General features: G+C 38.3%; 1 protein-coding gene across 1 annotated transcript in view; it reads right to left on the bottom strand.

Moving 5' to 3' along the window:
• The window catches only part of NEK1 (NIMA related kinase 1), a gene marked incomplete at its 5' end in the record, with an annotated part of 134,120 nt that overhangs the window by 24,882 nt on the left and 94,726 nt on the right, over positions 1 to 14,512 (bottom strand). Inside the window, 1 exon segment of the mRNA XM_006161452.2 lies at positions 13,504 to 13,751. Coding sequence (XP_006161514.2) covers positions 13,504 to 13,751 — 248 coding nt within the window.

Here is a 14,512-nt window from a genome sequence, read left to right as displayed (position 1 = left end):
TATGACTTCTCACTTTCCTTCTGTCTCTCTTTCTCCACAGTGAGTGCATGTGCCCTATGGCAAAAATTAAAGGAAATAAATAATAAAAGGTGGAAAGAGGTGTTTATACATAGTATGAACTTGGAAGTGTTTCAAAAATCAGGTAGTGCTAGAAATTGCTCATTCTTTCCTTCTCCCATGTGGCCCATATTATCCCTCTTCCATGGTATTTCTGCTGTTTCCCTCCCACCTTCCTCTGTCACCTCTCCCCAGCTAGTCCTGCCCAAGTGCTGAAGTAAGTCTGAAGCCTGGCTAAGCACCATCACACATTTATATAAAGATATAAATGGTATATTTACAGCTAGAACATTCAAAGGGTAACTTGCCCAAGGTTAGAATCTAATTCTTTTTTAGTTTGGATTTTTTTCACAGAAGAAACTAACCTTGTGAGTCATATTTAGGTTATTTATTTATTTATTTGGAGAGATTTTTGCTATAGGGTGTGTGTGCTTGCCAGAGGCAGAGAGAGACAGAAAGTGAGAAATTACCCTCTGAGGTGATGGCCATGCCACAATCCCTTTTCCATTCTCCTCTTGGGATTTTGGCCACACACACACAAGTATCTGGTGTGAATTTTAAGCCACTGGGTCCAGGACTCAAACCACGGTTGACTATGTGGGAGTCCAGTGACATAACCATTACACCATATGTTGATCCCTATATTTAGGTTTTAACACACAGGAATTCACCGAAGACACTTGGAGAGAGAGGGGCGAGCAGGTGGCGTGGTGGTTAAGGCACTGGACTCCCATACTGCCAACCATGATTCAAGTCCTGGACTTGGTGGCTTGAAAATCACACTGGGTTTGTGTGTATGTGCCCAAAATTCTAAGAGGAGACTAGAGAAGAAGAGATTGCAGCATGAACATCCCCCCATGGTATGACTTCTCACTTTCCTTCTGTCTCTCTTTCTCCACAGTGAGTGCATGTGCCCTATGGCAAAAATTAAAGGAAATAAATAATAAAAGGTGGAAAGAGGTGTTTATACATAGTATGAACTTGGAAGTGTTTCAAAAATCAGGTAGTGCTAGAAATTGCTCATTCTTTCCTTCTCCCATGTGGCCCATATTATCCCTCTTCCATGGTATTTCTGCTGTTTCCCTCCCACCTTCCTCTGTCACCTCTCCCCAGCTAGTCCTGCCCAAGTGCTGAAGTAAGTCTGAAGCCTGGCTAAGCACCATCACACATAATTAGTGGTCCTTTGTATCATTTAATCACAGGAGTTGTTCACTAGCCATCACTGGTCACTTTGGGGGCCTCCAATCTGTGTAAAGAGAAAGTTAACACTGCTTCCCTGAGCACGGACTGTGAGTGGAGCTTTTCCTAGTCAAATGGAAGGCTGGACGGACAAGCACTTTGATGTCAATGCTCAGAATAATTTATAACAGCAATGAGAAGGAACTCAGCCAAGTAAGTTGAGAAAAAAACAAGGCACAATTGAAGTGTTGAAAATCTGAATTTGTGTTTGATAAAACCAGAAATAAGAGTAGCCTTTTTCCACCAACCTTTCAACAATTAGAATGTGATGGAGATACAGGGGTATGAAACAAATAACTACATACATATGTCTCTGGACTGTGTTAGCTCTGAAGGTATCCATGAGATTTGAAACATGAGTATTAAGGCCTTGATAAGAACCCTACACCAGATGGGAGACTGTGAGGAAAATACAATGTTTAGCATATTAATGAAAATTTATATACTTGGCCAATTTTATTGGTACAACCTGTTTTTTGAGACTAAAAAAGGATAGATTTCCATTACTTAAATATAATTTACATATTATAGCACTCAAGAGAAAAAGTGGTTATAAACTACAAGTTGGTAAAGATATACTGCTTGTTTAAGCATTAATAATGATAGTGAAACTTTCTTTTGTTGAATTTCCTACTGTCGGCAGAAATTATATTTGACTTATTTATTATTTTAATAGTTTGAACCATGTATATTATAAACCAGCAGTTTGTAAAATAGATACCCTTTAAGTTTCCTCAGGAAACTGCTAATCAATAAAAACAAACAGCACATTTGCATCACATACCTAAATTTCAAGGGACTGTACAAAATAATGCAATAATTCTAGGCCGAGATAAATTTTTGGCTAGTCCTGGTAAGATCATCTAAGTTCTGGTTTATTCCTTTTCAAATAACTTTAAAATAACTTTCAAAACTTAACATAAAATAATAGAGATAGAAAGAAATTTCGAATGGTCATATAAATGGACAATTTGCCTTTTAGAATAGGTTTTCACCTACCCATGAATGTGACAGCTATCAGTTGGATACCTTTTATGTTCACAGTCCTCCTTCATAGATTATTGTTTTAAATAACATATTTGTCTTCAGTCAAAACATTTTTATGTAAGACTCCTTTTAGTGATGTCATTTTTCTCATGTCATTTAAACAATATTCTATAATTTTGGTATCCATAGAAAAGAATTCTCCTGAAAGTAGAAACTTACCTATAAGGGGCTCCTGAGATTTACTTCATTTACAGTTGTTTTCCCTAAATTCTTTGTACCATAATAATTTATGCAGCTAGCATTTGGTACTGTTAAAAAATAAGGCAGGAAAACAATGCTTTAAGAAACCTTAAAACTTTTCTTTTTAATGTAAGTTTCCTTTAGCTGTTGTTGTTTGTTCTATTGGGTCATTAGGAAAGTCATGACACATTTTTGCATAGAAAAACATGTCATGATTTTCCTAATGACCTAATATTTTTCTCAAAAACAAAGAGAACCACACAAGATAGAGAATGAACATATGCTGATGGCATAAAGGTTAAGGTGGTTGGATCTCACATGGTCAATTATGTGGTTCAAATCCTGAATGTGCATGGAGCTGTCATCTCCTATGATAACAATACTTTCTTTTAGTATATCTTTTTATTTATTGTTTTCAGAAGGCAAGGGAAGAGAGAAAGAGTGAGAGGGAAGAAGGGGAAGAGAAAGCGAGAGAGAGAAGCATCCTGGACAGGGTCCCATGCCTTTATCTCTCCTGTCCCCTCAGCTGGCCAGGATCATGGATGTGCATGCCTGGCCTGTACAGGTTGACTGGGGAACCGAACCATAATGGATCTTCAATACAGATACTCTGGTTGAGCAGAGTGTTACTTGTGCCACCAAGCTGACTCTGGAATAACGTATACTTTTCCACGACATACAGCTCAGTAAGTTTGTGTACAACAGCATCACACACACAGTGACTTCACTGGACAAAAGGAATGTTTTGGTTTCATTTGGATGTCATGGGATACGGTTGTATACGCAGTCCATCACAGACCAAAATATCATTGTGGGGCACATCTCTGTGCTGCTACTGAATGTCTTTTCAATGGAGTTGACTAAATGAGCAAATATAAGGACCTCAACTTTTAAAAGACTGTTCTGATCTGTGGGCTATGAACTTTGCCAATCTATTTACCCTAATTAACCCATATAGGTATATGGTGTTAGTTTAGTTTGTGACATTAAAAAGAAAAACTCTTGGGCAAGCCCCACAGCCCAGGGCTTAAGGGAGATCACACAGTGTGAATCCTGGCTTTGATAGGATGGAGAATTGGAGGAGCAATTGTGACATGACCATGTCCCATGGGGAGAGGGGACTCTCTCACAAGCACTCTTGACAATTGAAAAAAAAAAAAAAAAAGGGCAGGGCCAGCAGGTGCTGTGATGGTTAAAGCAGTTTGAGTATTTCACCGGGCAGCTTGAAAGTCATGCCAGGCGTGTGTGTTTGTGTGTGTCCAAAATCCTAGGAGAAGAATGAAGGAGAAGGGATTGCAGCATGGCCATCCCACTGGGTGAATGATTCCTCACTGTCTCTCCCCTTCAACCTCTGGAAAAAAAAAAATCTTTAAAAAAAAATAAGGCAATTCCCTTGCTGGGCTCGCTGGCAGATGCCTATAGTACTAGCTATTCTTGGACTAAGGAAGAAGGATCATGAGTTCAAAGCAGCCAGGGCCACGTTCCTTTATAACAAATTCCAAGGTTTTCAGGGAAAGTTTTACTATAAGGTAGCACAACAAGAAGTTATTTTCTTAAGAAATATGTGATGAAGAGTAAGAACATATGGGGCCAGCTGGTGGCATGGTGGTTAAGGCACTGGACTCCTACATGGCCAACCATGGTTTGAATCTCAGATCCTGGGACTTGAAAATAACTCAGGTGTGTGTGTATACTCCAGAGGAGAATGTAGGAGAAGAGAATGGGGTACGGGGGTATGGCCTCCTGGGGGGTGATTTTTCACTTTCCTTCTCTCTGTCTCTAGTGAGCAAACTTGCGCTATAAAAAAAAACCAAAACAAAACAAAACAAAACAAAACAAAAAAACAAAAAAGAACATATAATTTGTAGAGACCTTTAAACAGTTTTTGCCTCTGTGTAAAGAAACTTAATCTGGGGACCAGCAGATGGCATAATGGCTATGTCGCTGGACTTCCACATAGTTGATCATGGGTTGAGTCCCAGACCCAGAAGTTTAAAACTTATGCCAAACATATCTGTGTGTGTGTATGTGTATGTGTGTGTGCGCCTAAAATCCTGAGGGGAGAAGGGACCATAGTGTGCCCATTCCCCTGGTGGGTGATTTCTTGCTTTCTCTCTGGCACGCACACATGCCCTATAGCAAAAATCTCTCTCTGAAGGAAAAAAAAAAAAAAAAAACTGGATTGGTCCAGTACTCACTTCATGTTACTAATATGTCCCTTCTATAACTGTGACCTGCTATGTGACCTTGGGCAAGATGCTTCAAAGAGCTTTTCTGCATCTCAATTTTCTCATCTATAAAATGGGGATGTAATAGTGTTTATCTATAGGGTAGCTGTGAGAATTAAATTATTATTTGCAAAGCAGCTAGAACAATATCTAGCACATTAAATGCCTGATAAAGTTATCTAGAGCTAGAGTCATAATATCTCCTCTAGTTACAAAAGATAGTAAAGGACTCTGTATCACTCTAATGACATGATCATATTTTCACATACTAGGTATGGACATAACAGAAATTTGGTACTTCTATTTAATGCCAGAAGTAAAAAATCATATTAGTAATCTAAATTCTAAAATTTAACGAGTTCTTATCCAATAGCCTTAGATAGGAAATTAACTTGTTTAATATTCATGAATGTACTTGACAAAATGTTCATAATGGTACTTAATCAGAAAGGCGTAACACTGAAAACTAGATATATCTTGGGAACATTATTATTATTCTTACTAGCCAAGGGGTGTGTGACATGCTTTAAACACTTTCCAGGTCCCGATTAGGTCAACTGTGCTCTGTGGGAGTGTTTCTCAAGTGGAAACTGTGGGCCACCAGCATCAGAATCAGTTAAAGTACATGTCAAAAATGTATATGCCTGAAAAAAAAATGTATATGCCTGAACTTTGTTCCAGTTCTTTAAAAACAGACACCCTTGGTTGTGGGGTGTTGAAATCTACAGTTTAGATCAACACTCTGGATAGTACCCAAATTAAACTTCTATAATTAGTATTCTATGATTCAAAACAAACTGATCATTAATCTAAAAAGCTTTCATGAAGTTCTAGTTTTGACTGAAAATTACTTTGTAATCTACCTTTGACAAGAGTGGCTGGTCACCTATTCCATCTAGAGTCGTAGTTCAATTACAGTTATTTTCTACTATGCTGCCAACCTTATCATCTCCCTTGATTTCTAAGTTATTTGAACCTCTTATTAACTAATAAGAGAGCACTGCATGGAGTGCCTCTGCAGTGCTGTCCACCGAGTAACTTATCAAAGCCACACTCTAAAACGTGACTATTGGAAAGATAAGCAGCTTATGCATTTGGTAACCTAGACCTGTCTGTATGTACACAAGATCATGAGAAAATCTCAGCTTTAGACTATTTTATTTTATCTATTTATTTTGATAGAAAGTGCATGTGGGGGTAGAGAGGGAGAGAGAGAGAGCTAAAGGGAGAGAGAAGGAGGGAGGGAGAAAGAAAGCATCCCAACAGGATCTTGTCATGCTCTCCTCTGCCCAGCCCTCCAGCTCCTCAGGATCCTGATTGCCTCTGATGTGTGCCGTGCATGATTTTCAGGCCAACCCCAGATTCAAACTGTGGTTGTCACAGAGCTTCCAACACTGCAGGATGATGGCGATGTCACTCTGCTACAGTGGCCGGGCCACAGACTACTTTATTTTGATTTTTTACAAATTGACTTTTAGTGATTTCTATTTATCCTCTCATTTCTATCAAGCCAGTCTTATACTACCTTATCAAATCTGCTACTATATTTACAATAGAAATGGTATTTACGTCATCACCTATTACAGAATTCACTGGTCTTTGTGTAAAATCCTTGAAGAGAAATTGTCAGAGAGAAGAGCCAAGAATAGCTTTTATTTCCCTGAACAACTTACATTTTCTCCCCTCTGAGAAATACAGTGTAGTTTACACTGTTCTTTGCACTCGGACCGCTACATAGGTAAGTCTTATATTCAACATTAACGACTACATATAATGGTTAAATATATATAATGGCTGGCTGGTCTATATAGTGTACATTCTTGGAGTATAATTTATATATGTGCACATAATTTGCAACCTTCCTAGTCTGAAGCACGGTTATAAAGAAGTAAGCAGTAGAAAAAGAAGAGCAGCCTTCTGGCAACTCTGCTTGTCCCAGGTCATCATCACTTGGAGCCCCTTGGATGGGTGGTGGCAATCAAAGCATTTCTGTGATTGCTAGGCTTACAGTGATCAACGAAACCATAATTACTATCTGTATGGTTGCTTAAACATATAATTCAGTTTACTACCATTACAATTTGGCTTTTGCAAAGACAATCATTTAACGTACATTAAAGAATGCCTTAGTGTCAGATCCAAAGCTTATTCTGGAAGATGTGCTTAAAAATGTGCCAAAGAAGCCACTTGTGAGTGGAGGCTGGGAGTAGGGGCACGAGGACAAGGAAGGATTTGAGGAACAGGAATGGCTCCACTTTCATCTCCTGAGACAATGTATTCTTTTATTTTGGGGAAAAAAGAGACTCTCTTAAAAGGAGTAAAATATCCTATAAATTCAGAAACTATTGTGTAAGAACAAGAACGACTGGAATCCTACCTTCTTCACACTTCAGTTATAAAGAACTAGCTCCATTTCCTCAAGTGCACCATGCTGTTCCATGTTCCGTTGTCTATGTCTTCTGCTTTAAATGGTCCCTATGCCTGTCCATGTAACTGTCTCCCTTCAGGAATCAACCTTTTCTTTGTTCTAAGACAGACATAAGCACTTATTCTTTACTGGTCCTATTATCCCAAGTTTATCTTTCCTTTACAGGAATTATGATAATACATTACAAGTTTTCCACTTATGTGTTCCCTTTTAAGGCTTTTCATTATTGTAAACCTACCACCTAGCAGATAGCAGAGCTTGATAAATACTGGTTGAATTAATGATAATGATTCACTTACACCACTGTAAAAACCTGAAAGAGACAAATATAGTAGGCCACATTTGCAACAGTATTCTCAGGTAAACAGAAAAAAGGTTCCTAGAGAATTTCTTCTGTTACCCATCAAAGCAAGCGGAGGACAGAAATGCATCCATCTTATTTCAGACAAACATTTTGCGTACTGATTAATAATCCTCACATTAAGTATCACAGGTAAATAGATTTCTATGTATAAACATTTTAGTCCAAATATGAGGAGTGTCTTAAAAAATTCATATAAAATATATGTTATAAAAAAACTATGCATGGTATTCAACATTTTTGGCACCAATAAATCCCTCATAATTTAACCCCACTTTTCCATGAATTTTTGAAGTCCCTTTGTATATATATATATTTTTAAGAAGTTTTTGTCTTAGGTCACATGTGCTTGCGAGAGAGAGAAAGAGAGAGAGAGAGAGAGAGAAAGATAGAGAGAGGGAAAGTAAGAAACCCCCATTACTGTTTACCAATAATTTAACCTCTTACAAAGATTTTTGTCAAAATATGTCAAATGCTTTAAAAATATTAAGTTACATTATTTGTGTCCTTTTCTTGTTAAAAGAAATTCTAATCCCATATTCTAGATCCCAACCCCTCCTTCCTTCCCAAGGAATTGACTGTTTTGCTTTCGCTACTCTAACCTTTATCTTCTTCCTCTAGAGTGGGTCATTTCCTCAGCAAAGGTGTTCTCATCACAGATAGCAAGCTCCTGTGAGCACATGTTCTTCTCTGGCTACCATTCCGTGCTTCTTCTCCCTTTTACATCCAAACATCTTGAAAATATTATGGTCTCTTTAAATCTCCACTTCCATTCACTTCCTAAAACATTTCACTACAACTTTCAGCCCACTTTGCCACTAAAACTGCTCTTGTCAGTATTATCACTCACCAATGTGTTATCAAATTTCCTGCACCCTTTTCCCTCTCACCTCCCTTGACTTTTCTTTCAGGAGAGTTGGTATATGCCTTACTATTCAGGTATCATCTTCATGGTCATAATGTTGGAAAATTATAGTTATTGTACTTGCTGTTTTCATAGAGAAAAGAAACTTTGACACAGGAGTTATTAGTTTATTACAGTGATTTTTTTTCTTTTCTTTTCTTTTTTTTTTTTTTTAAGAGTCTTGCCATAGGGCACAAGAGCTCACTGGGGAGAGACAAAAATAGAGAGGGAAAATGAGAAAGTACCCCTTGGAGGGAGGGCCACACTACAATCCCTTCTCCATTCTCTCAGAATCTTGGCATGATTTTCAAGCCACCAAGTCTAGAACTCAAACTGCAAAGTTAGCCATGTGGAATTCAGCTACCCCAACTTCCATACCACCTGCTGGCCATCAGTGATTTTATTTAAAGTATATATATATGTATACACATATATACTTTATATGTATATATAAATGTGTGTGTGTGTGTGTGTGTGTATATATATATATATAAATTTTTGCCATAGGTTGCATGCACTTACTAGAGAGAGACAGAGAGAAACAGGGAAAGTGGGAAATCCCCAGTGGGAATGGCCACTCTATAGCCCCTTCTTCATTCTCCCCTCGGGATTCTGGGCATGCATGCACATATGCCCAGCCTGATTTTCAAGCCGCCGGGTCCAGGACTCATACCATGGTTGGCCATGTGGGACTCCAGTGCTTTAACTACTTCACCACCTGCTGGTCCCTTAAAGTATATTCTGAACCCAGCCAAAGTAGCATGTGCTGGATTCTACTGCTTAACAGGCTGAGCCCACATGAAAAGTCTAAATTTGATTCCCAGCCCACCCTGAAAAGCTGGATACAGAAATACACACCTGTAATCCCAGCTACTTGGGAGATGGAGGCAGGAGGATTGCAGCACAGTGAGACGCTGTGTGAAATACCTCCCCTCATGCACACACATATATATATATTCTTGAATATGCTTAATCTTTGTTCATAAATGAAAAGGTTTCTGGGCTCAATTTCTTTGGTGCAGTTAATAGTATACCAGACTACAGACCACTGTTTGACCTCTTGCCTAACTGGCCTTTAAACTGGCAGGCACATGTGTCTAGGCTCCTGGAAGGCTGAAGGACTGGAGGAAGGGGATCTCAGCATGACTGATGTGCTCCTGTGAAGTTCACTTCTTCCTCTCTCTCATGCACATGCTCTATCATCAATTTAAAAATAAATAAATAGAAAACTACAAAGGTTTTTTTTTTAAGGTGATATTATGAAAAAATAAGACTACAGTGGCCATCAGATGGCATAGCAGTTACATCACTGGACTACCACATGGTCGACTGTGGTTTGAGTCCGGGACTCAGTGGCTTAAAACTCATGCAGAGTGTGTGTGCTTCCATTGCCAAAATCCCAGGAGGAGAATGGATGAGAAGGGATTGCAGCATGGCCATCCACGGGGATACTTCTAATTTTTACCTTTACTTCATATTTCAGGGTCACCACCATGAACACTGATTACTTACTATTTTGGTTGAGTGATGAATTTTCACACTCTCAGATTTATAGGAGGGGGTGATGTGGTGATGTGGTGGTTGGGGTGCTGGACTCTCACATAGCCAACTGTGGTTCGAGTGCTGGACTTGGGACTTGCTTTCTTGCTTTCCCTCTCTCTCTCTGTCTCTGTCTGGTGAGCACATGCACTCTATAGCAAATTAAAATAATAATAATAATAATAAATCAAATTAATCTTAAAAAAAAGAAAAATAAACTTGTAGGATAGGTAGGGTTGGATTCTGTCCTTGTCATTTAAGACCATTAAAGGCTACAGGTTACTTTGATTTTCTAATGTATTTTCTTGCCTCTTCTATCACAGTCCTCTACATGAAATCTGCATAGCTACTTCCAATTTGCTGTGCTTACTTGTGGAATAAGTTTATCTAAAGAATGAATAAGGCTGAAATAAAGACATGAAAGGAAATCAAATAATCAAATGTATTATGCAAATATTATTAACTTCCTAGACAACAGTAAGATATTAAATAACTATGGGCTAAAGATAGCTAGGTGCCTTTACTACAGAAGAGAGTATATAAATTATATGACAGACTTTTTCTGTTCCATAATAGGCCTTTGTCTTTAACACGGAAGGTCATGGATTGCTTTGATAGTGTACATCTTTGAAAGTCTGACTATTATTAGATAAGTGATGGAATTTAACAGTCTCTAAATTGAAGATAAGCAAAGAAAATACTCCAGAAAATAAAAGCATATCAACTGGAAAATTAAACTAAAAATATAAATGACATATTTTAGAAACAGTCAATAACTAAACAAATTCAGGTAATTCATTTATAAATAGGAACAAATAAATGAAAAAAAAATCCAGTCTCACTGGCAAACACGGAAATACATATTTAAATAAACTAATACCAGTATTAATTGATGAAATAAGTTAATTTTTTAAAACTTTTTTATAATTATTTTATTTTATTTATTCATTCATTTATTTTTTTTAATTGGACCAGAGAGAGACAGAGGGTGAGAGTGAGAGAAGAAGTGAGAAAGCAAGCCACCAGATTCAGGACTTGAACTCTGGTCGGCCATGTGGGAATGTCCAGCACCTTAACCACCACGCCACCTGCTGGTCCTGAAATAAGTTAATTTTTAAGTAAATGATTATAATGAGAGCTTTTTAGGGTATGGAAAAATGGATGCTCTTTCACATGCTATTTTTTTAAAAATTTTTTAATGTGCATTTTTTTTAAAGAAGTAGTTTATTTAATTTTATTCATATCATTATATTTTTATTTTTTGAAGTTGACCAGAATGAGAGAGAGAGAGAGAGAGAGAGAGAGAGAGAGAAGTAAAGTGAGAAAATAAGCTTCCATGTCCAGGACTAGAACCTTGGTCAGCTATGTGGGAGTCCAGTCACCTGAACCACCATGCCACCTGCTGGACCCAAACAAAACCCCCTCCCCCTACCCCTGGGGGATGGCCCTGCCACAATCCCTTCTCCTCCATTCTCCTCTTGGGATCTCGGGCACACATGCACACAAGCCCAGCGTGAATTTGCCACTGGGTCCGGGATAAGAAACCGCAGTTGACTACATGGGAGTTCAGCTACATAGCCATTATGCCAACTGCTAGTTCCTTTTCACACACTATTGACAACACTATGAAGAGTTCTTTAAAGAAAAATCAGGCAATATACAATATACTTTTTTGAACTCCACTTCTGGAAATTTACCTTATGGAAATATTTGTGGATATGTACAGAGATAGAGGGTGCTAGTGGTTACAATTAGAAAAATTGAAACTTGGTCCAGCTATGGGTTTGGTTCCTAGACCAAACTAAACAGGCTAGAGGGCTAATGAAGTGGTGAAAGCCTTTCAGTACCTCTCTCTCCTCTTCTCCTCTTCTTGTATTCTCTCTCGCTAATGAAAAAAAAAATTGAAACCTGAAAACTCAACTATAGAAACAAGATTTGTTTAAAAAAAAATATGATTTCACAGCCCAATAGAATAAGTGGTTATTAAGGATGACATAAGAGACTATTTGACAATATGACAAGGTGCTATTTTTTGAAATAAAAACTATAATACTTTCAATACTATTAGGATATATTTTAAATATAGGAGAACACAAAAAGTATACAAAATTTCTATTTCGGTAAAAAGTTACATATTACAGGGACTAGCAGATGGTGTAATGGCTACGTTGTTGGACTCCCATGTAGTCAACTGTGGTTCGAGTCCCGGACTCGGTGGCTTAAACTCACGCTGGGCGCGTGTGTGTGTGCCCAAGATCCCAAGAGGAAAATGGAAGAGAAGGGATTGCAGCATGGCCAATCTCCCTGGGGGGTAATTTCTCGCTCTCTGTCTCTCTGGCAAGTGCACGTGCCCTATAGCAAAAAACCTCTCCAAAAAAGTTACATATTACAAAAACAAAAGTATATAACAAAATGACATAAAATTTTAAATTTTTATATCTATTTCAAAATTTTCCATTATAGCCTTTTTTTTTTTTTTTTTTTTTTTTTAAGGTTTTTGCCATAGGGGATGTGCGCTTACCAGAGACAAAAACAGTAGAAGGGGAGGGAGAAACCACCCTGGAATCTCTTCTCCTCTTAGCACATGCTACTAGTGTGATTTTCAAACTGCTAGGTCCAGAACTTGAACCACAGTTGGCCATGTGGAAGTCCAGCACCTTAACCACTATGCAACCTGGTGGCACCTCCAATTTTATAATAAAAACATAGTTAAACATATTTGAAAATAGAAAGTGAGATGAAGAGGTCTAAAAAATTTTTACCAGAAAACACATATGAACATCTATTAATCTTTCTATAAGCGTATTAGGCAATATGGCACTTCTGTCCATTTAAGACATACTGCTTAAGCTTAGCCTCATTTTGACAATGGAAGTCAGATTGGGAAGTGGAAAAAAAAGAGTGTACAAGGGTGTAAGAAGGGGAACCAGCAGTTAGTGTAATGGCTATGTCGCTGGACTCCCATATAGTCGACCACGGTTCGTGTCCTGGACCCGGTGGCTTAAAACTCACGCTGGGCTTGTGTGCGTGCATGCCCAAGATCCCAAGAGGAGAATGGAGGAGAAGGGATTGCGGCGTGACCATCCCACCTGGGGGTGATTTCTTGCTTTCTGTCTCTATGTCTCTCTCTGTCTGTCTGGCGAGCGCACATGCCCTATAGCGAAAACCTCTCCAAAACAAAACAAAGCAAAGCAAAAGAAAACCAAAAAAGAGTGTAAGAAGGATCTTTTGCTCAAATACAAGTAGATCTTATAAAAGGAATTCTGAACAGAGAACAAATGAAATAGTCTTTACCCTAGTTGTACTTTTAATGTGGCAATTACTTTTCAGGATCTCAGAAGAAATTTCTTCATTGTTTTTATTTGTTTCGGGGTGTGTGTGTGTGTGTGTGTGTGTACGGGTGTGTGTGTTTGTATTTTTAAGTGATTAAAATTCAGCTTTATGGTTTGCAAAAAAAGAAATGAGAATTCAATAACAAATGTTAGATGGTTAACACTTTCCATTTGAGAACAATACTTACCTTTGGGTTGTTGGCATCAAACAGACCAGTTGAAAGTCCAATCAGCAAGGAATTCTTGTTTATATTTCTTGGGGGTGAATCAGAGCGAGATCGAAGTAGAAAGGAGTCTTCTGGTGAACAATGAATTGACTGAAGCTGAGGAACTAAATTCAAGTGTTCAGAATGAACCACTTTATGAAAAAATGGTTCTGGTTGCATAGATTTGTCTATATCACACTTAGGCTGCTGATAATCATCTATTTCAGGTTCTGTGGGTTCAAGGAGAGATTACATGTTAAGTCCATACAGTACTTACAGGATATCAATAAGGCAAGTATTTAACATGAATTCTAGCAAAAAAGTCCATGTCTACCAGAACGAAACCAACATATGTGCCTCAATATATTACCTTACATAAATTCTCTTCAGAAAGATTTAATGTTTTATTTTCAGAAAATAGATTGAACTTGTTATGTACTTCTATTACATTGAAAGATCTGAATATAGAAACAAATCCAAGGAAACATGAAAAATACATTGTTATACATTTCCAGTTTATCTTTGTTCCTATAGGTTAGATAGGAAAATTACACTTCTTACATTTTTTTTTTTTTTTTTGGAGAGGTTCTTGCTATAGGGCAGGTGCGCTTGCCAGACAGAGAGAGACAGAGAGACAGAAAGCAAGAAATCACCCCCCATGGCCACGCCACAATCCCTTCTCCTCCATCCTCCTCTCGGGATCTTCGGCACGCACGCACATGCGCCTGGCATGAGTTTAAGCCACTGGGTCCAGGACTCGAACCGTGGTCGACTACGTGGGAGTCCAGCAACATAGCCATTATGCTAACTGCTGGTCCCCACTTCTTACATTTTAATCAATATGTTTTAAGGGGGCAGCAGGTAGTGTGGTAGTTAAGGTGCTGGTCTCCCACATGGTCAACTGTGGTTCAAGGCCTAGACCTGGTCACTTGTTTGCTCACTTTCTAAGTAAATAAAATAAAATAGAAGCCGGCGCGGGGCGCGCCCGGCG

The sequence above is a fragment of the Tupaia chinensis genome, unplaced genomic scaffold (genome assembly GCF_000334495.1).
Source record: "Tupaia chinensis unplaced genomic scaffold, TupChi_1.0 Scaffold138601_1, whole genome shotgun sequence".
NCBI classification, from domain to species: domain Eukaryota; kingdom Metazoa; phylum Chordata; class Mammalia; order Scandentia; family Tupaiidae; genus Tupaia; species Tupaia belangeri.
This window is presented reverse-complemented; position numbering and strand designations above follow the sequence as displayed.